The sequence below is a fragment of the Nesoenas mayeri genome (genome assembly GCF_963082525.1).
Source record: "Nesoenas mayeri genome assembly, chromosome: 7".
Taxonomy (NCBI): domain Eukaryota; kingdom Metazoa; phylum Chordata; class Aves; order Columbiformes; family Columbidae; genus Nesoenas; species Nesoenas mayeri.
Window position 1 is genome coordinate 16,186,504 of NC_137551.1, and position 25,663 is coordinate 16,212,166.

Consider the following 25,663-nt stretch of genomic DNA (forward strand, 5'->3'; position numbering starts at 1 on the left):
AAATTACTTGGGGAAAGAATGTTTGTTTTGTTATGGGGTTTTTTACCCTTCTACTACAAGAAAAGTATAACAAGTTTGCATATGTTAGAATTCCAGAGAAAATAAAGTCTTGCACTGAATCTTTAGTGAAAGACTATGATAAGAACTAGATTCTGTCTAGTCCTTCCTTCTGTACTTTTATTAACAAAACCCGAAATATAAAACTGTACTATATGCATCAATGTCTAAGTTTAAAACACAAAATTAATCTTGCACTGAAAAATTGACAAATATTTGCCCAGAAGAATGTCCAGCTCTATTCATTTCATAACTGCAACATGCTCTCAACATTGTCTCAGAAAGTGTTTACTTTCATTTTTCCGTTTTCTGTGCTATTATATTTCCTTTCTTTGACAATCATGGAACAACATAAAAATAATATACCTATTTCAAACTTTGAAGGGTCGACTATACTCTCAGTTCCATCATTGTAAACTAGAAATTATAAATAAACTCAAGTTGGCAGTGTTACATCAGCATTCAAATGAAGAGACACGAAAAAAAAATCAGAAGGATTGAACAAAAATGTTTATGACATTGAATTAGATTATCTCCTGTAATTGTTTCTTGTGCACCACCAAAAAGTTTAATGCCCTACCCTTACTCTCCAAAGAGCACACAGCCAGCTGCAGAATTTCTATCTGCAAGAGAACTTCCTCAAGTTCCAGAGTTAAGGAAGTCAGGTCATTAACTTAAATCAACATCTTCCAGAACAGAGGGCATGATGTTAGCACGAGGTATGTTAGATCATCACATCACTTTGGCTCTGCTTGGTGATGACCAAGTAATTCTGAAGGGTGCTCACAAATCCAAACCACCTCCCAATACTTTAACATCCTCTGCTCTACTTCAATGTAGTAAACTCTATAAACTAGAAAAATATCTCTTTATACATGTAATAATAATTATAGTTATGTCTTGATTTACTGCATTAGTATGGACAAACTGGGGTATTATGGACTTCCATTTATTTGTCTGAAGAAAAACATTACAACAGTCCTTACTCATAAATCCTTACAGTGGCTAATCTCAGGTTGTATGGCTAGTTGACGTCTATCAAATACATGGCTTTTTCTTCCAGATACTGTAGAAATGACAAGGTCTCATGCAAACAGTGAAGTAGCACAGATTCACAGATGATACAAATTTAAGAGAATACCCTAATCATCTCATTAAGAACATAAAAAGCATACACATACCACAAAAAAGTACCCAGTATATCAGCATTACTTTCATTACTGAGGACTTCTAGTCTCCTATTGCTTCTTGAATATGTATTTATGTATGTATATTACCATCCAAATTCAATAACAAGACTATTTAAAATAAATGAGTAGGATCTGTCTCACAAAAAAAAAAAAACAAACCAAAAAAAACCCCAAAAACAAACCACAACACTAAAACAAAATAAAACTGCAAAGAAACTGAAAATGCTATAAGAGGATCCAGCATTTCACAGAATCAAACCCGTGGGATGGGAATAGCTGATTTAGCTTGAAAAGTTAATCCATACAAAATACATGCACTTCCTTTCTTGCTGTTATATCTTAAGAGGACTTCATAAGGTTATCACCATTTGCTCCCCCTGCTAAAGATAGCATATCTACCATATGTACTTTTAAGCTAATTTAAAATAAACTCAAGCATTTGTTTCCACTTGCCCTTGTTTCCATGTCAACAGCACTTAATGAATGCATCATTCCAGGAAATGTCAATAAGGAGCAAAGAGGAATGAGCAAGCACTGAAACCTTCACACATGGCATACATCCTTCACAATCATATCACTTTAATGAAAATAGGTGAGGTCACCTGCAGCACTCGCAAATGCTTTGTAATACATTCTGACCCAGATGATTTTTCACAGTTCAGTAACACCACGTTTGAAGTTCTCACTGCAAACAATACACCCACAGGACTGACCAAGTGTGGGTACAAGAGAAGCAATCAGCAATTACTGTGTTGACTTCTGTTACTTTGATCTCCAGGTCATGACCTTTGCTTTCACGCAAGCTTCAAAGTTGAGATTATAAGTTATTTCAGAGGATCCACTGTTTTGCAAGCTATTTTTCTGTGTTTCTTGCTTCCTGTTTGAGAGAAAGCTTTTAAAACTTTCCTATCAACATTATATTTTAGATATTGTGCTATCTCTTGCCCTTACCCTCAAAATATCCCTTTACAAAATATCACCTGCCAAATACGGAAAGCTTTAAAATAAATTTAAAAGAACTTGTAGGAATTTTTGTTTTCTTTTTACAGAAATAGACTAAAGCCATTTTACAATGACAGAAAAAAAAAAAAACCACCAGTTTTTAACATGAATCAAACAAGTTTCCTTTTAAAAATACTGCAGAAGGGAAATTCCCATTTTCTTTTCCTGTCCAAGCAAAAGTTCCAATAACAAACACAGAAATGTTGACATCAGTTTGTTCTACACATTTGAAAGGTAAGGAGGAATAACAGGGATGGGGGAAAAATAGTTTTTCTTTTTTCTGTTTCTAAAAAATTATCCTACTTAAATGTTACTGTATTTCTTAGAAATAAATAAGGACTCTGAGAAAAAGTCATAACAATGTTCTTGTATAAAGTTTATTTTTAATCAAAAACTATGGAAAAGCTTTAGTGTTGAAATAAGTATAAATGATACACCAATGGATTGCCTGAGGAATCAGATCGAAACTTCTTGCAAAATGCATAGTTTTATACACTTTTGAAGTATTTTTGAAAAAAATATTATTATTTTAAAAATATATAGTATTACTTCTTATCTCTGTTACTAATACCTCAGTAAATAACTGGACCTTGAGGTTTTAAAAATTAGATTTTTCACCTTCTTTAAGGTTGAGATATTTGGAAATTTACAGAGCTTTTCAGTTTGTTGGAATAAGAAGAGTAAGTAAAGCTTTAATTTCCAACACCTTTCTCTTTCTGGTTGAGGAATTAAATAGCTTGAACTCTAATTGAACTCCGTAGGAATGAAATTAAAGCTCAATGAAAAATGAAGCTGTGGTTCCAATGGTCACTGCAAAAATTTAAAAAAAGAAGCTCCTATTCAGAACAAAACAAAACCAGTTAACATCTATGGTAAAGCAAAATGTTTACATAATTCAGGTTCACCAAAATGTGATCTTTTGATGCTGTGTGACAAAGTTTCTCAAAAAATAAAAATCTTATTTAAAAAAGTTACTTCAAACCCTTAAAAATGCTGAAACTGGCCATTTCAAATGTTTGTTTTTGAGATGTGAAGCAATACATTTGATAAAATGCAAATACTTTCTTATTCAGGAGAGCCTGCTGCTGTTATATCTGTGAGATAGTTCTGTATGTTTGAGGGAAGGAAGAAAAAAGTTGTGTCCAAGACGCTTCATAATCTGTATCCAAAACTCTGAACTAGCTATTCAGAGTAAAATTAGCAGAGCACTTTTAATCAGTTCCACCACGTAGGTAAATATATTCCCCTAAAGTCAGACAGACAGATAGATAGATGGATGCTATTGGGTTTTGAGGCTACTGTTGTCAGGCAAACACATTTCATATAATGTAACAAATAATTATGAAAAAGGATCAGGAAGCTTTCATTATAGCAGCAGAACCATAAATCATTTAACTAATTAGAAATCCATTCTTCTTTCTTAAAAGAGCTTTCATTAACCTGGTTTATATGGAAAAAAATACCCAGGGTTTTTGAAAAATAGTGGGGAAAGAAAATGGGAGCAATGTTGCAGTTTCCAGCAGATGCATAAATACAATCACTTTACACTTTGACACAGTGGTTTGCCACAATATGACCTAAAACTACCTTGACCTCCCTGAAATCAACATTTTTGCATTGAAATGAAACAACAGATATGCTTGTTTTGATGTATGGCTGTGTGACATATTATAAATATTACATCACATAACCACAGAGGATGTCAATCAATAAAGAATTTTTTCACACAGCACTAAATGAACCATGGGTTCTTGCCTTTGAACGGCTCCTTTAACATACTACTTTTGCTTAAATGATTAATAGGAGACATATTGTCAGAAAATATACTTAAAGTGAAAAACAGTAAACTGTAGAAATATCATTCATTTTTTAAGCAATTCTCTAGTGCAAATGTCACATAAATTTACATAGAGACAGCACTATTAGGCTTTTGTAAGCTGAATAGTCAGCATACCTTCCACTTTAGCGTCAAAGCAAAAGGAAAATATTTTATTAAATCTAGGTTGCTCTACTTGCTGAAAACCAAAATGCTACAGCTAAGCGGGATTCAAAAGTTGAATAGTTAGAAGGTGAAAGTGTTTAATCTAATGATAAACTACAAATCCTCTCCAAAAATTTGGAACAACAACAACAAAAAAAGTACACGCACACCCAGGACAGCTGTGCTGTTGTTTCAACCAACAGCATTTCTGAGCAATAAACTGGTGTATCAAATTAATTCCACTTCCCAATAAACCTGCTTTTAGTCTCCATCAGTTCATATTGTTTTATAATAACTCTCATAGCAGAGTTTGGATTACATGAAGATAAAATCAGAGTTTTATTATATAACTCTGAATCTGTGGGTGACCTGCTAAAAGAAAGGAAGCTCAGGCTCTGCAAGGTCAGCAGCACAGTGACCAGTGCTGCTTGGCTCGGACTTGCCTCAGACAGCCTTTTTCAGATGATATGAAAAATGCCAGCACATAAAGACTGAAATCTTGTATCAGAGGTGAGCAAGGAAAAAGAAATCCAATACCTTTTTTTTTTTTTTTCCCAATAATCAATGTCCCACTTGCCTAAAGGTTATAGTTATGAAAATTACGTCACTTCAGCAGACATTCTGTAAGTTTTAGATCTATACTCAGAGTCATCATCAGCCTCAAGTATTTTTATTTAAAAAAAAAAAAAAAATAGCCCCTGTAATTTTTAGCAAGATTTCAGTTGGATCAGTTTGACATATAGGGGGGGTTTTGTTTTAATCCAAACACTAACTGCTCTGAGTAAAACAGCACAACATAGAAGGAGTCCTTTCCTCTGTGTTCTTTAATAGTGCCTTGATAACTATAGTAGAAGAAACTCATCACCATAATCAAATGTTAACAGAAGACAATACAAGTGGCTGAGTATAGTTTTTTGGGGTTTTTTTTAATTGACTGTCACCCTTAGTGTATGCAAATGTTTCCTTACCTTGGCCTTAAAAAAAGGAAAGGCTGTAAGTAGACACATATGAGTACTCACATTCAGAAAACCCTGTGCACACCTGCTCAACTCAAAAAGGTGCTGTACAGGACTGAAATATTTCTTGGAACAGGGTTCCTGAAAGTGATCTCATTGAAATGGGGTTACTCAAATTCTCAGGTGTTTCATGGCAGAATATGCCACGTTGTGTTCAGAATAGTGTAGATGTTTCTTTGAGACTCTGAGTTGGTTTTAGTTCAATATTTTACCAGTAATAAACCAAAACTGACATAACTTATCATACTTCCAAGTGAAAACACTAACCTGTACCTCTGGTAGTCATCTTCATCCTTTTCTTTGCAGACCAGTTCATTTGGGCAGGCCACGTTTCCAAGCAAACTGAGATACTGTAGTGAGGGCACAACTTCAGCCAAATGATCCAAAAGGCTTTCTAATTCCGTTATGTGTCAAAGGTTGGGGGTTAAGGATTCAATGACATTAATGAAAAAAACATTTAGAGTTACAGCACTGTTGATTTAAACATACATTTCATTAACTGACAATCAAATTTACTATGGCATTCAAGAACACGTCACATTATTTGTTCCAAGGGCAAATGGGGATAAACTTCAGTCATTTTTTCGGCATGGAATGAAAGAATTTGGCTGTTTTGTCATTCTTTTATCCTCCTTTCTTTCCTAGGTGGTTCACTAGAAAACATTAAAACTTTGACAAAATGATGGATGTTGTGTGGCAAAATGGCTAGCAATTGCTGGAGCCATGAAACTTTTCCAGCATGGAAACAAACAGTTTCACAGCACATTCATCACTAATATATTCAGTCCACTGGAAAATGAGTTTCAAAAAAAAAAAAGAGTCGAACCACAACAACCCAGTTTCATTCCCAGCATATAAATGCTTTGAGTGCCACACCAACACATCAGTAATTACTCAATTAGTATATGTGAATTAATGCTTCACTAAGTACAAATTACAGACTTCAGTGTTACTAGTTTTTTATATATGAAGCTTTAAAGTCTAGTAAAGCATACATTTTTTCATTAAAATAGGCTTATATTTTGGTTTTCGTGAGGTTTTTTTAACTTAACTATGTTTCTCAGAACATAAATAATGATGATACACCTTCAATACTGGAAACTATATTAAAATAAACAAGCCAACAAAGGTTAAACTATCTTTTAACCACTGAAGTATTGGAAGTCACAGTTTAGGTTTAAGCATGACAACAATATCCAACCATTTGCACCCTGCTGATTGATCAAATAAAGTAGATTATTTTGTTATAGTGCCACAGTGTCTAAGACTCAAACCACACATTCTTTATTACTTCAATTTACATGCAAAGAAAAAGGTGTGATTCTAAAAAAAAAAAAAGTTGCCATGTAAATGCATGTAAAAAGCTTTCAATGTTTAAAAATGTACTGACTTACACAATAGCAATAATTACTCAAAACCATTAAAGGGCATTTAATTGTTCTGTTTTTATCCACTCCTGCTGTTAGAGATCACAACTATTGTTTTAAATCCTCAGCTCACTTGTGTTGCTAATATTTATACTTGATTTATGTGTTTCTGTTATCTTTGTTATTTTTAGCTGATGGAATTTATTTTATTTCTTCACCTCAATATCTTAAGGGCAACAGAAGCAATACAGAATGGAAAGAGCAGCTTCCTTGTTAAAAATGGGGTCTTCCTTTTGGAAGTCTGAAATTTTATTTTATTTCCAAACATACATAAATATCATGCTGACAATTACTAATTTTAATCTCTTAAAATCAATGTATCTACATGCATAGTTAATGTTCTGTTCCATGAGGTCTGAGGAATCATACTCAAGTATTTTAGAGGAGTGAGAAAAATAAAGGTTTGAATTTAGTTCTACAAATTAAAAATGCAAAAATGCTAGCTTCTAATTTGGCAAAATAACCTTAGGGAATGCTATATACCAGTAAGTAATATGCCAGTAAATAATCAACCGGATCCTAAGAAAAATATCTTTTTTATAACACCATATGATATAAATAATCTTTGTTACACAAGACAAATTCTCAATCAAAATATGGTGCTAAGTCTCGTCTTATATCTGGATCTTGAGCTCATACATAAACTTTTTCATGACTGTTTCAGGAAGTACGTGACTCTGGTGGGAAGGTCAGAAACTGTTTTTCCACAGATGTTCAAGAGAAGGGCTTCAAAAAATTTCCTAAGGCTGTTAGAGAAGCGCTTGAATCTGGCACCCTCCCTCAGCCAGGAGAAACAACTTCTTGCAGGATTGCTTAAGTTGCAAAAAGGTTCTCTAAGAGAAACAGTTTATTATTACAAAAGACAGTTATTTCCATAACAGCAATCATGCAGAAATGTTTAGTTATCACAAGCCTTAGGTTGTATCTGGCCATTTCCTACTAAAAGTAAATTAGAAAAAAAAAAATCAAAACAAAACCCACACACACACAAAACAACAACAACAACAACAAATACACAACACACACACACAAACCCACCAAATACATAAACATGCAGAATTTTTGTTTGTCAGTTCAGGAGAGCTTTTTCTGAGGTAGAAGGTTTCCTCCTCAGGAATTTGCTGAATGTAGAGTATGACATGTATTCTAATTCCCATCTGACCATGCAGACAGTGTAAGACTATGCATAAAAGTTCCATGCAAGTAAAAGGAGAGACAACAAATTCACTAAGAATTTTGGGTAAAAAATCAGTAAGTGATAATCTGCATCTTGAAAATCTGAATCTCCAGATTTGGAAATTCTTATATCTCACATCCAGTCCCTGAGCATTGGTTTTAGATGCAGAAACACCCTCCTTAAAAATTATTTTGGGTAAGGATGACCTCTTACATGCAGTTCTCTGTGAGACCTCCCAGATCTTTTCTTACTTATCATTTACTCCAGGGGTATCAAACTCATTTTCATGGGAGGCCACATCAGCCTCACAGTTGCCTTCAAAGGGCCAAATGTAATTTTAGGACTGTAGAAATGTAACTGCTCTTAGGTAGGAGTATGAGTTCGACACCCTTGATTTACTCATCTCCCTCTATGAAATAGATATTTAGCATCTTAGCATTATTTCAATTTTAGCTGCCACAGAAAAAAGTGCATAGGGCAAACCCCAAAAATCGGATGTAATCACCTCAAAAGCATAAGATCACTAATTCACAGAAAAGTTGAAGCTTTCAGACTTGGACAGCTCAAAATTAACAGGACATCAGAAACATTTGAGAACAAGCCAGCCTGTGGCTTATGCTAATCAACCTCTTTGCGCCAGAATCAGCAGTTACATCTTAAATAAAAGATAATTAAAATATCTGTTCTTCAGGACTTGAACTATCTTTTCTTATCCGTCTTAAAAACAAAACAAAATGCAAGGTGCAGATTATTTTTCCAAGAAGCCACATCCATCTGACATCACAGTTATTCTTCACAAAGCATGTAGGAAAAAACAAATGGTATTCTGTTCAAATTCTCATAACTAAGTAATCATAAGTCATTGTGCACTTCTAGTGCACTGTTTAGCTAACTAGCATGTCATATACTTATTTTAATCACAATACTGGAACTATACAGTGCTACCAAAAGTGTAAAGTCTTTCTAAAGCAATGCTAGGAAAATACAGAGGAAGAAAATCAAAAGCAAGTCTGAAATTTTATAGCCAGCTTCCGTTTTATGGGTATTGTTGCAGCCTAAGGAGCAATAAGAGCCAAAGAGCAGCAAAATCCTGCTGTGCCATTTGTAAGACCAATTTCAGCTCCATTCTCTCCAAAAAGGAAAGACACAATTAAATTAATGGACAATGCTAGTGAAATTCATTTAAAGCTCTGTGAAAATAGCCCTGAACTGATCTTTCTGAAGTCAGTGCCAGTGGTCACCAGGTGAACATGTAACAGTGATGTGTAAGTTTAAGCGATACTTATACTAGAGTGTTGTTTGAAAACTGTTTTGAAGTGTCACTATCGTGACAAAGTAACTTAGTGCAGCAATCCATCTTCTAATTCAACAGTGTCATCTTTACCAACTTATTAACGCTTTCTAAGAGATGTTGACTAAAATAAAAATTCATAGCAATAAAATCATAAAACTCTTCAGCTCTTTTGCTCAAAGCTAAAATATTCATTCTCAGCAATTATACAACAGTGGTCGCCTCCAAAAACCAATCTGGTCTCCGTGAATAGTTAACAGAAACATACTAGACACACTTCAAAACTCCACCATCAGCAAAAGACTATACTGATGTCTTGCACCATTTCTCGTATTAAACTTGGGAAACCTTTAAAATAACAAGGTATCTCTCATACTCAGATTAACTTTAAGCCTCATTATGTTACATGTACGTATGTCACACCTGTATTTACAGTAGAATATTCACAGCATACATATGCACAAGCATATACAACCATTTCACCACATTTACTCTTCAGAAAAACAAATGCTACCTAGCAATAGAGTTACTTGGAAAATATAGTACTATGGTGGATCCAGTTAAGCTGCAGAGCAATATAATTTTTTGCAAGTTTTAGCCAACCAAGAAGATCTTACAAAGAAATACGTTCTGGGTTATCTATTTTTATTCACTATCTGTTACCCAATACCATATATTTTCAGCTTCTCCAGAAGGCAAAAAGAAAAGCTAAAACCCAAAGCAAAGGATGCATCTCCTTCTCTGGCTAAGAATTAACTGTTTATGGAAGCTCATAACATTTTTGTTTGTTTTACAGAAAATCCTATAGCCTGGATTAAAATTCTAGTGCTAGTCAGGAATATGGCCTCTCACAAACCCTTCAAATATCAGTTCAACTGTGTTCAAGACTACTACACCAAGGCAACACTTGTGTTATTTGAAGTTAAACTGTCCCCAGTGAATACTCATTTGAACAAGGCCAAAGTTGTAAACTCTTGAGTGGATGGTATAATGCCACTTTGCTTACTCAATTTTAGGAGCACCTCACAAGCAGGGACAGCCATTTTGATGCCAAGCTGTGTCTTGTGACAGCCAGCATAGTAAAAAGACCATTCTGTGATATTTCTGAGAGTTTGTGTGGATTCATTACTGGACAATGTGTCACATGTTCCACTATTCCAGATGTCTGTTCTAAAGAGTCTCTTTAGCAGTGTCCTTTCACTAGTCCTCCCAGCATATTTACAGAGCACAAACACTGCATGAGTGTCCTTTATAAGAATGATATAAGGGTCTAGCTACCTTAAAGTACTGAGAACTGATACTGATCATCTCCAAATTCCATACTGTTTCCTCTCTCACCAGTATTCTTGGTATAAAGTTATTCATGGTTGTTCTTCAGGGACAACTAACTGCTGGTCAAACCTATGCAGAAACACAACCTTTGCTAACAGTGTCTAAATTAATTTCTTCTATGTAACTGTATACAAATGCTAGGGCAATATAACTGTCCAAACAAACTAACCTACATATTTCCTATCTAACCAGTCACTTAGTTTTTGCATATAGTTTGAAGTATGCAAGAGAATCTTGGACTTCTTTCTGTAACCTTTTTCTTTGCCAGCCATTCTTTTTACTACTCACACATTCAAATATATTTACTTTAAAATAAAAGTAACCACTCTTGTTCTCTCAGACCTTTCCAAGTTGTTCCACTATGTTATTTCAAAAGGTTTATACTTAGTCTTTTCAAATTTTTAGCCATCACATTTCCCCAAAAGAGTTCCAGGAGAGCTTTTCATGTTAATCACCAGCTATGATTACAGCTTTTGGAAGTTCTTGAAAACAAAGAGACAAAGTAAAGAGCAAATAGCTTTAGATTCAAAATATTTTGAAATACATACATATAGAATATCAGAAATATCCCACAGAATTCAAGGCTGCCATGTAGGAAGACCCAAAATTGTCATCCAAAATCTTCTGCCAACTAACGATCTGTCACACAGGCGCTGCAATCAACATAATACTAAAACAGCTGGATAGCACTTCTAGCAGCATCATAAATGAGCAAGGTACATATATTTATACCCATTTAAAACATTTGTTTTGATTAAACTTATCACAAACACTATGTAGCAACCACAAGCGATTCCACAGGCAAACAGCCTTGAAGCAGAAGTTACCAATTCTCCTCTGAATGCAGTGTGAAAAGATCTTTGCCACCTGAATGCTTTTCCATTAGAATGTGCTAGGTCTTCAAGGTTGGATAACCACAGAAATAGCTTGCAATATGCAAGTATACATCTTCCCCTTCTCTGTGTGCAATAGGATGTAACACACGGTCATTTGTATGCCACATTCTGGCCTGAACACTATCTGGTAGGGAGATAGAGCCCTGATACAAGGCCTTGTTCACTGACTTTAAAGCTATCGTCCTCAAGAAAGAAAAGGTGTGGCACAGGTAGTAATTAACTAAAGTGCATACATCTCTTGGAGAGCTTCATACACACTGAATACTTGGTAAAAAAAAATCCCACTTTGTCTACTGTAGTAGCATTAGTTTTCTCCATGTAGCTAGATTTTCCATTACTTTTAAGGGTATTTCAGAAAGGCCATGGTTACAAGGCTGCAGATCTGAAGACCAGGTTTCAATGTTATCAGATATACAAACCTGAGAAAAAGGAGAAATCTTTCTAGTCCTACAATCAAATTACATTTCTGGTTCTCTAGAAAGGTCTATCCTGAAACCACATTTGTTTTTGGTTTGGATTTTTTTTTTAAACACTATTCTGCACAAGTGTTGCTCTATGTTCCCAAGGTGACACAGAGACAATCAGAAATAAAGCAGCAGCTCACCATTTTTGAAAAGTTCTAACATGTGGACTTGAATTGGTTCAAGCACTGCTATAGAACAAGATATGGAATCACCTGGACTGAAGATTACCTCCCTCTTTCATAGATGTAAGCACTCACATTACTTATTTTTTACTTCAGGTACACTTAATTCTAGAAAAAAGGTGGGATGGAAGTTGGGGAAGACAGAGAGGAAAAAAGGCTCAATGCTCAGTAATTTCAGAATGTTTTACAGAATTCACCTAGGGTTTTGGCTCATCAGGTGCTGTGATTCTGTAACAATCCACACTCGGGTTTAACCAAATCTGTAATTGTAGCGCAAGAGTTCCAAACTAGATGCATGAAGAATGCTGTATCAGTTCAGCTTAGATCTTTGTTTAGGCGAGATATGGATCTGGGCACAATAGGAGACAATTCATATCTTTAACATATTCACCCAATCTAAGCATCAAGTCCTCAGCTTTTATCCCAATGACATTCTGGTCAGATTGGGACTTCAAGGTCTTCTAGCACTTTAAGACAATGTAGGAACAAGAACAAAAGCAAAATGAATTACAATGTACAGGTCTGAGGCAAAACAAATCCGTAACTGTTGGGCATTATGATGAGACCTCTGTGAAGACAGATTATACCAGAAGCACATATTGGTACATTCTTCAGTTGAGATACTCAATTCGTGCTGTTTTCAAAGACTCAAAAACTTATAAAGTCTAGATCTGAATCACACTTATAACTCCTCTTGCCATAAGTAATACATGTGTCATTATGGGCATTCTGCCCGCCTCTAGTTTTCCCCCTCTACAGTGTGAAATATTTTGGCTTTCCTCTAAACCATTTAAAACCTAAACCTAGATTCAATATCTGCATTCTGTATTTACATTCAACATCTTTATTCTAAATCAATTTTGGTATCAGTTCTTCAGATATATATACAATGTATATTAAATGGATGACCAGTTTGTTAGACTAAGCAAAAAAATAAGGCTTTTACTTCAGAGAATCACAGATCTTGTTTGCTATCAGACTTGTCTATTTTGAAGTGAAGCAATGAACACCATCTGATTTTCAGCATACAGGTATATATATTTGACACACTGTTGCCCTTTTGAGTAGTTTTAATAAATACTAAGAACATTGAAATGTACAGGAAATTGAAATGTCTATACTACATAGTCCCACTGTAACAACAGCTGTGGTCAGCACAGTGATAAGCCATAAATCCTCATACTCCTGTAACACACAAAGAGCAATAATCTATTTAGAAGTTTCCTGACTGATTCTTACTATCTAGTAAACACCCTTAAAAGAAGTGAGGCTTCTCATTACAGGCATAGGTGATTGCAGTCATGAGTCCTCCTCCAAAACCAACTTCCTACCTACCACACATCCATCTTTGAATCATAGAATAGTTTTGGTTGAAAGAGACCCTTAAGATCATTGAGTCCAACCATAACCTAACTCTAGTACTAAACCATGCCCCTAAAAACCTTATCTACAGTTCTTTCAAATGCCTCCAGGAATGGTGACTCCACCACTGTCCTGGGCTGCCTGTTCTGGGGCTTCACAACCCTTTCCAGGAAGAAATGTTTCCTTACATCCAATATGAGCCTTCCCTGGTGCAACTTGAGGCTATTTCCTCTCATCCTATTGCTTGCTACTTGGGAGAAGAGATCAACACCTTCCATGCTACAACCTCATTTCAGGTACTGTAGACAGCGATAAGGTCTTCCCTCAGCTTCCTTTTCTCCAGGCTAAACAGTCCCAGCTCCCTTAGCTGCTCCTCATCAGACTTGTGCTCCAGACCCCTCAAGCAGTTTTGTTGCCCTTCTCTGAGCTCTTTCCAGCATCTCAATATCTTTCCTGTAGTGAGGGGCCCAAAACTGAACACAGGAATCAAGGTGAGGCCTCACCACTAGCAAGTACAGTGGGACAATCACTGCCCTAGTCCTGCTGACCACACTATTCTTGATGCTCTTGGCCTTCTTGGCTACCTGGGCACACTGCTGGCTCACATTCAGCCAGCTGTCAGTCAACGCCCCAGGTCCTTTTCTGCCAGGCAGCTTTTCAGCCACTCTTCCCCGAGCCTGTAGCGCTGCCTGGGGTTGCTGTGATCTAAGTGCAGGACCCAGCCAACTTGGTGTCACCTGCAAACTTACTGAGGGTGCACTCAATCCCCTTGTCCAGATGATTGATAAAGAGATTAAACAGAGATGGCCCCAAAACTGAGCCCTGGGGAACACCATTCGTGACCGGCCACCAACTGGATTTGACTCTGTTCAATACAATTCTTTGGGCCTCACCATTCAGCCAGTTCTTTACCCAGCAAAGAGTATGCCCCGCCAAACCACGAGCTGCCAGTTTCTCCAGGAAAATGCTGTGGGAAACAGCATCAAAGGCTTTATTGAAGTCTAAGTACACAATATCCATGGCCTTTCCCTCATCCACTGAGCAGGACACCTTGTCATAGAAGGACATCAGGTTGGTCAAGCAGGACCTGCCTTTCAGAAACCCATGCTGACTGGGCCTGATCACTTGGTTGTCTTGCTGCATGATGGCACTTAAGATGATGATCTTAGTCTGTACTGCTTTCTGCCATCCATTGTGTCTGATAGAGAAACTAAGATGATATTTCCCAAAGTAAATCAGACATTTGTAAAAACAAACATGCTGTACACGTGAAAAGATGTTACATGTTAGACACATGTAATCCAATACTGTACAATGTTAATAAATATCATTTCATTATTTCAGCTATATAGAATGCATTTTAAAATATTTTTAACAGCTTACACATTACAGAATAGTTGAGGTATCACACTAGGAAACTATTTTTTAAATAGTAATTTTAAATTTGCTTCTTTAACTTCTGGTACAAAATTTGGCAGTGGCCTAACTGTAACTGAAATACACAACCACTATTTGAAGAAAAAAAAAATACTAGATGATTCTTCTAAGTATTTACCTGATTGAGAGATAAGATTTCACATTTGTACAATGTATCCAGATCTTATATTAGGAGGGGCCAAATATTATTTACACGTACAATGCCACACAATAAGTGAACCATTTAAAAGGAGTAGAAAGCTCTCATCAGAACAATCAAAACAGGATCTGAATCAAAACAAAACCAAAATGAAAGGAGAGAAGCAGCAAAGAGTACAGCAATATTAAAAGATACCCAGGAAAGCTCTCATATGAGTTTTAAAGTTAATGTATTATTTTCACTGAGGTCAGTTTGGCTTTTTGTGTTTTCATCTTTCTATATATGTATCTTTCTGTATACATGGAAAAATGCAACCAATTTAAGTTTTGTTACAGATCAGTTTTGTTCGCTCATTTGTGTCCTTATTGTAGTGCCACTGTCATATACTAAATAACCTTTCCTGTAATGTATTTCATTATTCTAGTAAAAGTACATTTTATTTGAACATTTTAATCATAATTCTATAGAGAAATCTTTCATTAAAAGAAGTGATTCAAGTTCAAATGAGATCTTTTTTAAATATGGTATACACACTGAAGAGGGGAATCTGGGAGATGCTCGTTCTTCTGAAGACTGCTGGTATCTTCCCTATAAGATACCACTGCTCTCTAGGGCTCAAAATGGTAATGATGGACAGCAGTTATTTTTTCTTCTCTAAGCAGGTTGCATACACTGAGTGTTTTACAAGCATTTCTGCAACTCCTCTGTTAAACTATTGGCAGCACACTACAAAATGCACACATTATGTCTATATTCTATCCTGGGTACTTCAATACTCGAAGCTCTAACTTCATTGTTTTAAGATGGGGTTAAAAAAATCCCAGGATAAATCAAATAATTTTTATCATGTTATCATTGACTTTGAGAGCTTACACACTTAACAATAGTATTTTAAGTATGTCTGCAAGACCAGCTGAACCTCTTTAAAGAATACTACTGACAGGATTAAATTTTCCCCTCTGATTTTGTTCATGAGGTTCTTATTCAATACAGCTCCCCTCCTTTTAGTAAGTACAAAGCTCCACCTTGACAGCCCACCAAAGGACAAATATACTCAGGTGCTTTTGGGTTTTATGGCCAAATTTACATTTCATGCTTTGTAGGAGGTATGCTGCACCACCCATACCACCATCCATAGCATCAGCATAAAATGTTCTTGTACATTCTTCATTAAAGCATGTCCAGTTCAGATTTTAAGATGGTAGCAAACAATAAAACCAGTTCCTCAAATCCAAGCCACAGAATCCTGGCATTAACCAGAAATCTAGCCAAATACCTAGTACAGTAATGATGATCACAGCTCAGGACAAACTCTTGGCAAATTTCCAGGCCCCCAAGAATAAAAGTTACTCTGCTGATCTTTATTTATTTAGAGAGTCAAAAATAACTGCAGAAATTGTAGAAACTGCAGTTATTTTTATTCTCCTCAGTAGGAGGATTTTGCTTTAGCAGGAGGTAAATTGCTCTCTGTTTACACTGTCTGTAATAAAAGCCTGCAGTTGAGCAGCCTTGTCCTCACACTGCAATTACAAGGAGAGGGCTTTCATGGTCTGTGCTCTAAAGACTCTGCAGGCCTCAGTTGGCCTTTTGGCTACAATTTGATCACCCTTCACTTTTGTAAAACCATATATTACACACTTCAAATGCCCAGAGGGGTCAAAGTATGAGAAAATTATTTAATAATCAAGTCCATGTCCAGCCCTTAAAGATAATTAGTTTTTACAGACCACTACCTATAAAGCTAGAGACTAAGGGCTCTGATTCAGCAGAGTATATAGGCAAATATTGAAACACTTATTTTGAATACACTTAAGCAGGGACTAACTTCAGGCATATGGAGAAATGTCTGATTGGCTATGAATGGGCTTAACCATCTATTTAAATTGTTTAATGTATTAAGACCTTGGCTTGGACAGCATTTTATGTGAATTTATACAGAGCTGGAACACCAAGAATACAGTAACTTGCTTTTACAGCTGAAGTTGCACAGCAGCTACCAAATCGTGCATATTACCAACTTCATTAAAATAGAGAAAGGTATTACATTTCCTTTTTTATTTCTTTTATTTTACGTTACTTCATTGTTTTAAGAGCTATTTAAAGTATAAAAACTTAATAGTGTTTCACTACGCTCTCTGTTCCACTAGAGGTCAGCCTGCAACAGAACCCCAAGCAAACACAGGAACTGCCGCTGCACACTGGTAGCACTGACATTATTCTCTTTCTCTATTTTATCTATTAGAAAGATTTCTTCAGAGCCATAAGTTAGATCTCTCACTAAAATGGAGCAACAGGAAGATATAATGGTGCATTTCATTTATGAATGACCTATAATAAATTACTATGAAGTATTCCAGGTTCCAAACGAGAGAATGCTTTGTCTGCTCATGAACTATATTTCACATACTTTAATTTGGCTGACACATAAAACTCATTTGACATTTTGCAGGTATTTCTTTGAAAGGATATTTGGTTCTTGTTGAGCGTTAAGGTATGGAGGTGGGGTAACCTGGGTAGCCGAAGGTCATTTCCGAGTAGATTGTTGTCCAAGATCAGCTCTTCCAAGTAACTGAATGTTTTCAGTCCTTCCAGTGACCTGCAAACGACAAAGGCAACAGAAAAAAATGATACTCCACTAAATCAGGGAGGCCATTATGAGCTGAAATAAATATTTTAACCTTCCCTTTCAGGAGTGGGAATAGTTTTGGTTTGGGCCTGTCAGAAGAGTGAATGACAAGCATTAGAGGCAAGGGGAGTGCTGGCACTGCAACACATCCTTCACATGCTGGCAGGATGAAGGATGGGGGTCACTTAGTGAGTAGCCAGGATCCAAAACAAAAGGCTTCAGATATGGGGCCTGCAGGATGAATTTGTCAATGTCTTGTGCCTTCAGGCACCCAGCCTTGCCTGACCCTAACCTCCATTCCCAAGATAAATAACTCTGTCACAGTTCACCTTCATTCCCTGGACACAAATTTAAGTTGTCATCCATCATTTCTGCCAAGAAATATCATACCCTGCTAACAATAATAAATACAACTTCAAGTATCATTTCTTAGCAGTTACCTTACAAGCAATAATAGGAAATGGAGAAGGAATTTTCTTTTTCCTTTTTATTAAACACTAAATTTGCTTCTCTAGTCTCTGCAAAGAAAATAAAATGTTCTCTACAAAATAAAATGCAGAATTACTCCAGATCGAAAAGGCATTTGCTTTCTTTTTGGAACTCACTGTCCCACTGTCAAACCACAGGTCAGATTGCAGAGAGCAGCCTTAAAAAGTTGCATCTCAGACTGCGGAAGTGCAGATGATGGCTTGTAAATAAACAAGATTGTTGGAGGTATTCATTCCTCTCATAAGTAAAGTACATGAAAAAAAACCATCTAAAATAGAATACTTTAGTAACTTGTTAAGGCATCTATTCCAAACTTGCTTCTTAATTCTTGCACATTCCAACAGGAAAAAAAAAAAACCCCACACATTAATCAATTTAGGCACGTGGTATACAGAGCATACGCACAGCCACACATTCACAGCTCATTCACCTACCAGACACCTAAAGATATGCTGAGATTGCATGACTTGACAGCTGATCTACTATGCCTACCAGTGGGAAGATCATTACTGTATCTCCTGGCTGTTTTATAAAATGTGATGAATAAGGGAGATGCAGTCTATACTATTTATTCAGTTTCCAATGACATTTATACTGAGGGGATTTCCTGAACCTCCTCCCAGTTTTTGGCAAAGATCAAAATACAGCCAAGGTCCCTGTTAGAGTTCTACAGGCATTACTACTAGAGGAAAATACAAATACTATTAGAAAGTATATGGGTTTCAAACTAGACAATTTAACATTCATCTGTCAAACAAAAACAAGATATGGCTTTTGTCAAAAGAACGTACTGACCACTTATAAATCACAGTTAGAGGGTTCAAACAAACAAAATCAAGTCTGTGACCTTTACACTGGGTACTGTACACTAAACTATGAATAGTCAAGTAACATTTGCACAACACTGAAACAGTGTATTTCAGTCCAAGGACTCCAAAACTCTCATAGTCTGTTAACTTGGCATTCTGAAATGTAGGTACAACTGTTTCTAATGCCATTTTGATGCTGGGCAGGCAAACCAGAAGAAAATTTTCTATGCCTACAACCTATGGTGTAACTATATCACTACAATGCACAGAGACTACGATTTCTGAAGCTGAAAGAAAAAAAGCCTCTATTATAAACATTATACTGAAACAACCACCAGAGCAACAGTCACACTTTTTGCATTTGCCTTTAAAATATTGTTTCGGAAAAACTTGATTCAGCCTACATAAACTGTCCACCATGAAGAGCTGTGCTAGCGTGCGGTACTAAGCCAGCTATTTCAGCAAAGGGTCACCACAGACTTGGCTTTGCCACAGTCAAGATCAGAAGAGAGATCAGCAAACATTTCAGACAGCGCTTTCCCCCAGCTACCTTTAAAAGGAAAAATAACCCAGAGGAAGTAGCAGTGAGTTTATCAAGCTGTTATGAGTTTTCATTTCAGTTTATTTGACAAACCTAGTTTAGCAAATTCCCCTTAAATACTCTTTATTATATAAATAGTGGATTATTTCCAAACCTCACATTTCAGTGTAAGACTCTGACTTGCCAAAGGAGTTCAGAGAAGGCCACCTCCTTGTCAACACCACAGAGCCTTATGGGATGTTAATAGGTCCTTTGTGAAAAAACATTGCTTGGGCTCTGGTCAGTGTCAGCATCAAAATACACATTGTTCCTGAGTTATGTTATGCAAATATAATACTCTTATCATGAGAATCAGCAAATGGTTGGCAACTGGCAAGGAGAAGAAAGCACACATCCAAAACTGCTGCAGGGGAGGCATAAAACAAAATGACAAGCCATGAAGAGGGACAAAAGGCCTTGAAACACTAGAGGGAGTTGCCTATTGAAACAGCCTTTCTTTCACAAGCCTAGGCCAAACACAAGGCTACTAGTTTCATAGATAGGCAGAGAAAATTGTGCGCAAATCTCCTTACACCTGTCTGGTTTTGATAATTTTTGCCATGTAATGTTATTAGCCGCTCAGTTAAAAAGGAGCCATGTTACACAGGGGGTTGCTTATTAATTGTTGTTTTCATGTCATCAGAGCAGTGTGCACTTGGTGATTTAATCACCTAAATTCAGAGCCCAGGGAGATGGGAGGGGTTGCCACAGTACAGAGAGAGGGTGTAGCCATTAACATAAATTTACATTCATATGTTATTTTGCTATTCACAGAATTCTTACTTTTCCACCTTAAACAGAAGAAAAAAAGAAAAACAAAACAAGTCAAACAAAAAGACCCCAAACAAACAAACAAAAAACTAGCAGCAAAGCAAAATTAGTAAAACCATTGGTAAAGAAACAGAAAAAGAAAAGAAGTGTTTACTATCAGTCAGTGATATTAGCTACTAAATTCAAGGCAACAATCTCTACTGTCATAATATACAAGGAAACATTGCCCAGCAGTTGTATTCCAGAATTTAAAAGTTTTAAGTACAATCCACACAATAGGTCTTATGGCACAAACTTCAGCAAATCCCAAAACTTCTATGTGCCTCAGTTTCCCATCTGCAGATGGGGATAAGAAAGGATTGCAATTGTGAATTCATATATAAGAAAGCATTTTTAAGAAGCTGAGGTAGAAATCAGTATCAAATACTGGTGTTTTTATTTTTAATGAGGGTAAGACAGTTATATTAATGTACTCCAAGTATTTCCTTGAGCCCATTACAAAATAGGAGAGGATTACATACATAATACAGCATAGCAAGAAGCACACAAACACCCTAAAAGAAACAAGTATAAGAAGAGAGAAATACCCCCAAAAAAGAGAACTACTCTAAAATTAAAAAGAAAAAATATCTTCCTGTATTGGCACATTAAAAAAAAAAAACAAAAAACAAAAAACAAAAAACAAAAACCATACAGTCTTAGCACCAGAATACAACCAACACTGAAGGGAAGTGGCAAGCAGTTGTTTTCCCTAGTTGCAAAGGGCTAATAAACATCACTAAGGTGTATTGCAGGTTGCTTTTCTCTGTTCTAATGACATGAAAGCTGCCCATTATCTCACCCACAGGTTCCATCTCAGTTACCTCATTGCAGGGCTCACACTCCGCTCCCAGAGGAGAGCAAGTGCTGCCAAGAGATTTCCATTGCAATTTCCAAAGTCACATCAAACCGACAAAACATCACAACGTATTCAGTCCCACCTCATTCAAACAGAAAAAGCTTTAAGTTTCCACTGTAATTAACCCTATCCTCGTTAAGATAATTATGATCAAGCTCCCTGTCACAGCTAATATCACAGCATCATTGCCTATGGCTCACGCTTTGCCCTCATTAGCTTACAAAAACACTGCGCTAAACGGGAAACTGACTCCCTCTGCAACACCACTTAAGATGTCCTGTAACCAGACAGTAAATAAGCCTTTAGAATACAAAGGTCTCAGAAACGTCCTTTTATCCAAGTCCTTCAGCTAATCAGTATGATTTCTTCCAGCTTTCTTTTCCATAATTTATTCACGGTTTGTAACAAAGTTTTAATCACAAAGGAATGTCACGGCAGAGATTTTTTTTTTCTCTCGATGTGTATGCATGGCAATTGTCAACTACACTATTGTGCACGGTCCCTCTGGCCTGACAGGGATTTGGTTACAATGAAAGAGCAGCTCTTCATTTTGGTAATATTTGACAACAAAACCACGAGTTTTTTATAGATGAAAAAAAGCAGAAGCCTCTCAAGTAATGGGCAAACCTTGGTACTCTGCAGCTGTCCTTGTCCAGAACAAGCTGTTCAGAAGGATATGTTGAAAAATAAGTGTTCCTCACATTTTACCCCACCACTCCATTAATAAGACAGCTGCCTCATATCTAATGACTTTTTCCTCCTGTTTAACAGGAAAAGAGAGAGCAGTTAACAATATGTAAATGAGAGAGTTTAGCTTTAGCCTTGAAATTGATTTGCACTCTGTTGACAAGAGATAGCCATTACCAGAAGTTAAAGACAGAGCTGTTACAAAACAGGAGCTTTTTAAAATAGCTTCTTTTTCCTTGCCCTTTATGTTATAACAGATTACAGGAGTGCAGAATCAACACGAGGATCCTTGTACTAGATAATTCCAGTTTTTAAAGAATAGAAAAGTAATTTCTATTTCTCCAGCACCTGCCAGCCAAGGAGCACAAAGCATTTTAAAAAAAATAAAAAAAAAATTAATGAATTACTCTTCAAAAACCTGCTAAGCTTAAAATCCCATTTTGTAGTAAAGCAGAGAGAGGTTAAGTGACTAAGGAAAGGTGACCTCCAGCAATTTTCTAAGAGACAAGAAATAAAACCCAGAGCTCCTGACTTCTAGTCCTTTGACTTAACCTCACAAAAACAAAACAAAGAGCAATAAATAAATGCTATATATAAATAAAAACATAAGACACACACATGCGCAAGTTTAGATTTTATGTAACTCCCTGGGAATGCAAAACATCATTTCAGGTTTACTTTGATACCTGTTCAATTTTAAACGCCATTTAATCTGAAATATAGCATGCAAATAAGGGCAAAAACCCAAGCCGTTTCCAATTCTGTTCTGAAGGTGGAACGGGTTTAGCGAATCTTCTGTGCAAACTCCTTCAGGCTGAGGCCTCTGTCAGAATTCTACTCTCAAACCTGCTTTGGGGGGTTCTGCTCTAAACACACCTCTCATCTGTGGGTACAAAAAAATAAGTAACCCATTTTAAACAAGAAGTGGACAGAATTCAGTTCAAATTCCAGGAAAAAAGCAAGCAAACAAAAATCAATGAAACAAACAAATAAAACACTCTCACTATTAAAATCACAAAAATACTACACACCTAAGGTTTATGTATTTCCTGCACATGTAGATAGCAATGGCAGATAAACCTACAAGTTAAGTATCCAAAAATGACCTCTACACTATTAAAGCAAAATAGCTGTTCTTTTCTGCAATCCTACTGACTGTTTATACCCATTCATGACAATACATCCAAAAGCAAAACAGAATGGAGTATGTAATGGACAGTTCTGACCTGACTTTTGGATCAAAGCAGAACAAAAACAAAAGTGCCCCAGTGAAAAGTAAAGAACCTCCAAAATTTCTAGAGTGGGCAAGGTCCCAAGTTAGACCAGATGAGTCCTAAAACAAGAATCACGAAATTCTATTCAATGAAAAACAGGTTACCAGTGTTTCCAAAACATGAAATACTTTGTTTTGTTTCATACCAGAGGCAATGTTAGTATTTTGCAGGCTATCTAGAGGGAGCAATATGCATCACTTCTGGTCAGTTTCCACCTTTCTGTTGCTAAATAGAAAATACCTGGCAGAAGCCTTTTGTATAAAACTAAAGCTTGTTAATATGGTCAGCAAAAGAGAAAACAAAAATAAGTGAATAAGCAGTATCATCTCCATGTGCCAAGTTGAGAACCTCTTAATAAACTTTCTAAAAACCAGTATTATAATGGAAATATGAACTCATTCAAATGTAAAGGCAGGGCCATAATGAAAGCTTTACTGTATCTTGGATCAATCTGTCACTCTGCAATTTAGATAGTAACCTGACCCCTCCCCTTTTTGCACAGAAAAGGGGGGAGTAACAAGCCTGTAGAGTGAGCATTTCGACTACTAGAGTTCAGTCAGAAGAGGGAAAACTAATTTTTCTCCCATCTTCCACAACAACCAAGGCTGAGGATTGACAAGCAAATTGACGCACTGCTCAGAGGGCAAAAGATAAATGTTTGATGAATTGGCCATTGCTGGAGGAGTGATGGGCTTCATATGTGCATAATGGACTAGCTGCCGTTCAATTCAGATTGCCTGCCAAGATAAAGAAACCATAATGAATGGACCAAGCACAGACTGTGCCATAAGAAAGTATAATCTGACTAGTTTTAATAAACTTATTAAAAAAGATGAAGCAGAGAGAGGCAAGGGGACTGGCCTTTGTGACCAGCTATAAGAGGTGAGAACGACTAATAGACTGCTCAAGCATGACAGCAGAGAATTGTTAATGGACATAACACTGAATCCCTTGATGTTAAAATATATCTTTAGAACAACTTAAAATCGCAGGGATCTAAATATGCGCATACCACAGACACCGTAGTACTTATTACACAGCCTGTAACTGCCATTTATTTATTTCTTAGTTCCTTCTGCTACCTACCCTGCTTTGTCTCTCTAACTTCCTTTATCCTCTCTGCCTGGTATCTTAGTCTGTACCCAGACCCACACAACACACCCAATAGTTTTATCAGGGATGCCTCAGAATCAAAACAACCCTGTAATCATAACCCAAAAAAATTCAAGCTCAACTTGCAACAGAAGGGTTTTGGCTGCACAACTACGTCACTAACTTTCACTCCCAGTGGAGAAACATCTTTTACCGTCAGAAGTGCTCACACCTTGTGTAATTTCATTTGCCTTGCAAGCTATGTTTCCACCAAATATGAGAAATTTACCAGTACAATGATAGCAAAAAAAACCAAAAAACAACCAAGCCTTTCTAGCACAGACAAGACCAAGTTGTCTGCAATAGTCCTTTTGGTCTGGTATATGCCGCTGTTCCCCATCTGTAGTCATAACCTCCAAGTTCTGATCAGTCAGCACTATGAAAAGACATTACAGCCAAAACAAAGCTCTTCCAGTATTTTACTTTATATGGGTATATAACAGTGTAAAGTCTGGTAATCACCACCATTTTCATGGTGAGTAGCATATACACAGAGGGCCATTTTTGCTTTTCCTTTCTCATTATTTAACCACATGAATAACAGTGGTTCACATTCTGAAGATTATCAGACACTGAGACCTAAGTCTGTGACTCAAAATGCTACAGGAGTCAACAAGAGAAAAAACAGTCCTGACTTTTAAAGCAGCAGGATTAGACCAACAATCTAGTTCTTTGTTAAGAATCACAGGGCAAGAACACACCCTTGTGTGTGCCTATAACACACAGTACTTGGCCAGGCAGAACTATTTTTCTCTTGAGTTAGGAGAGGAAAAAAAAAGAAAGAAAAAAAAAAGAAAAAAGAAGAGGATTGCAAAAAGATCCTTCTGACTGAGGACAGCTAGAAAATACATTCTACAGGATAACATCATTGTTATGCATGTTTGTTTTCTTGTTTTAACTTTGTTTTCCTTTGATGATGGAAAATAAATAAGGAAACACAGTCTACTTGGGTAAGTATTCAGATTACCACCTGTGTCATATTTTAAACAGAAATGATTACATGCAAGAAGGATGTATAGTTTTCAGTATAACTTTTATCCAACTGCAGAAGGAAAGTAACTCATTATCAAGCAGCTCAGTAAGGCTCCCACTACTGAAGGAAATAAAGTTTTATGACAAGAGGGTCTCTCTCCTCTCTCTCTCTCTCCCTGTGAGTGAGAAAGTGAGTGCAAGAATAAGACAGAAAGGGAAGGCTCAGGAGTGCTGGGTGAATTATAGACTGCCTCTCAAGATTCACAGCTCCTCGTGGTAGGAGGTTAATATTCTCACATGTCATTAGGTCTGCTGGCTCTACTGATGGCTCATTGAATCAGGCAGCAAATTATTTCCTCATGCTGCAGAGGACACCACACTTCAAAGGGAAGGAGCCAGGGTCAAGACGGCTCTCCAGTTCGATTAATGAGTTGGGATCAGCAGAGGTTGCC

The 25,663-nt window shown here is 36.6% G+C and overlaps 1 protein-coding gene across 1 annotated transcript in view; it reads right to left on the bottom strand.

Annotated features, from left to right (window-relative positions):
• LRMDA (leucine rich melanocyte differentiation associated) overlaps window positions 1-25,663 on the bottom strand; it is a gene marked incomplete at both ends in the record, with an annotated part of 454,575 nt that overhangs the window by 279,770 nt on the left and 149,142 nt on the right. The window contains 2 exons of the mRNA XM_080348335.1: window positions 5,514-5,653; window positions 17,423-17,549. Of these exons, the coding sequence (XP_080204461.1) occupies window positions 5,514-5,653; window positions 17,423-17,549 (267 nt within the window). The remainder of the gene's footprint in view (window positions 1-5,513; window positions 5,654-17,422; window positions 17,550-25,663) is intronic.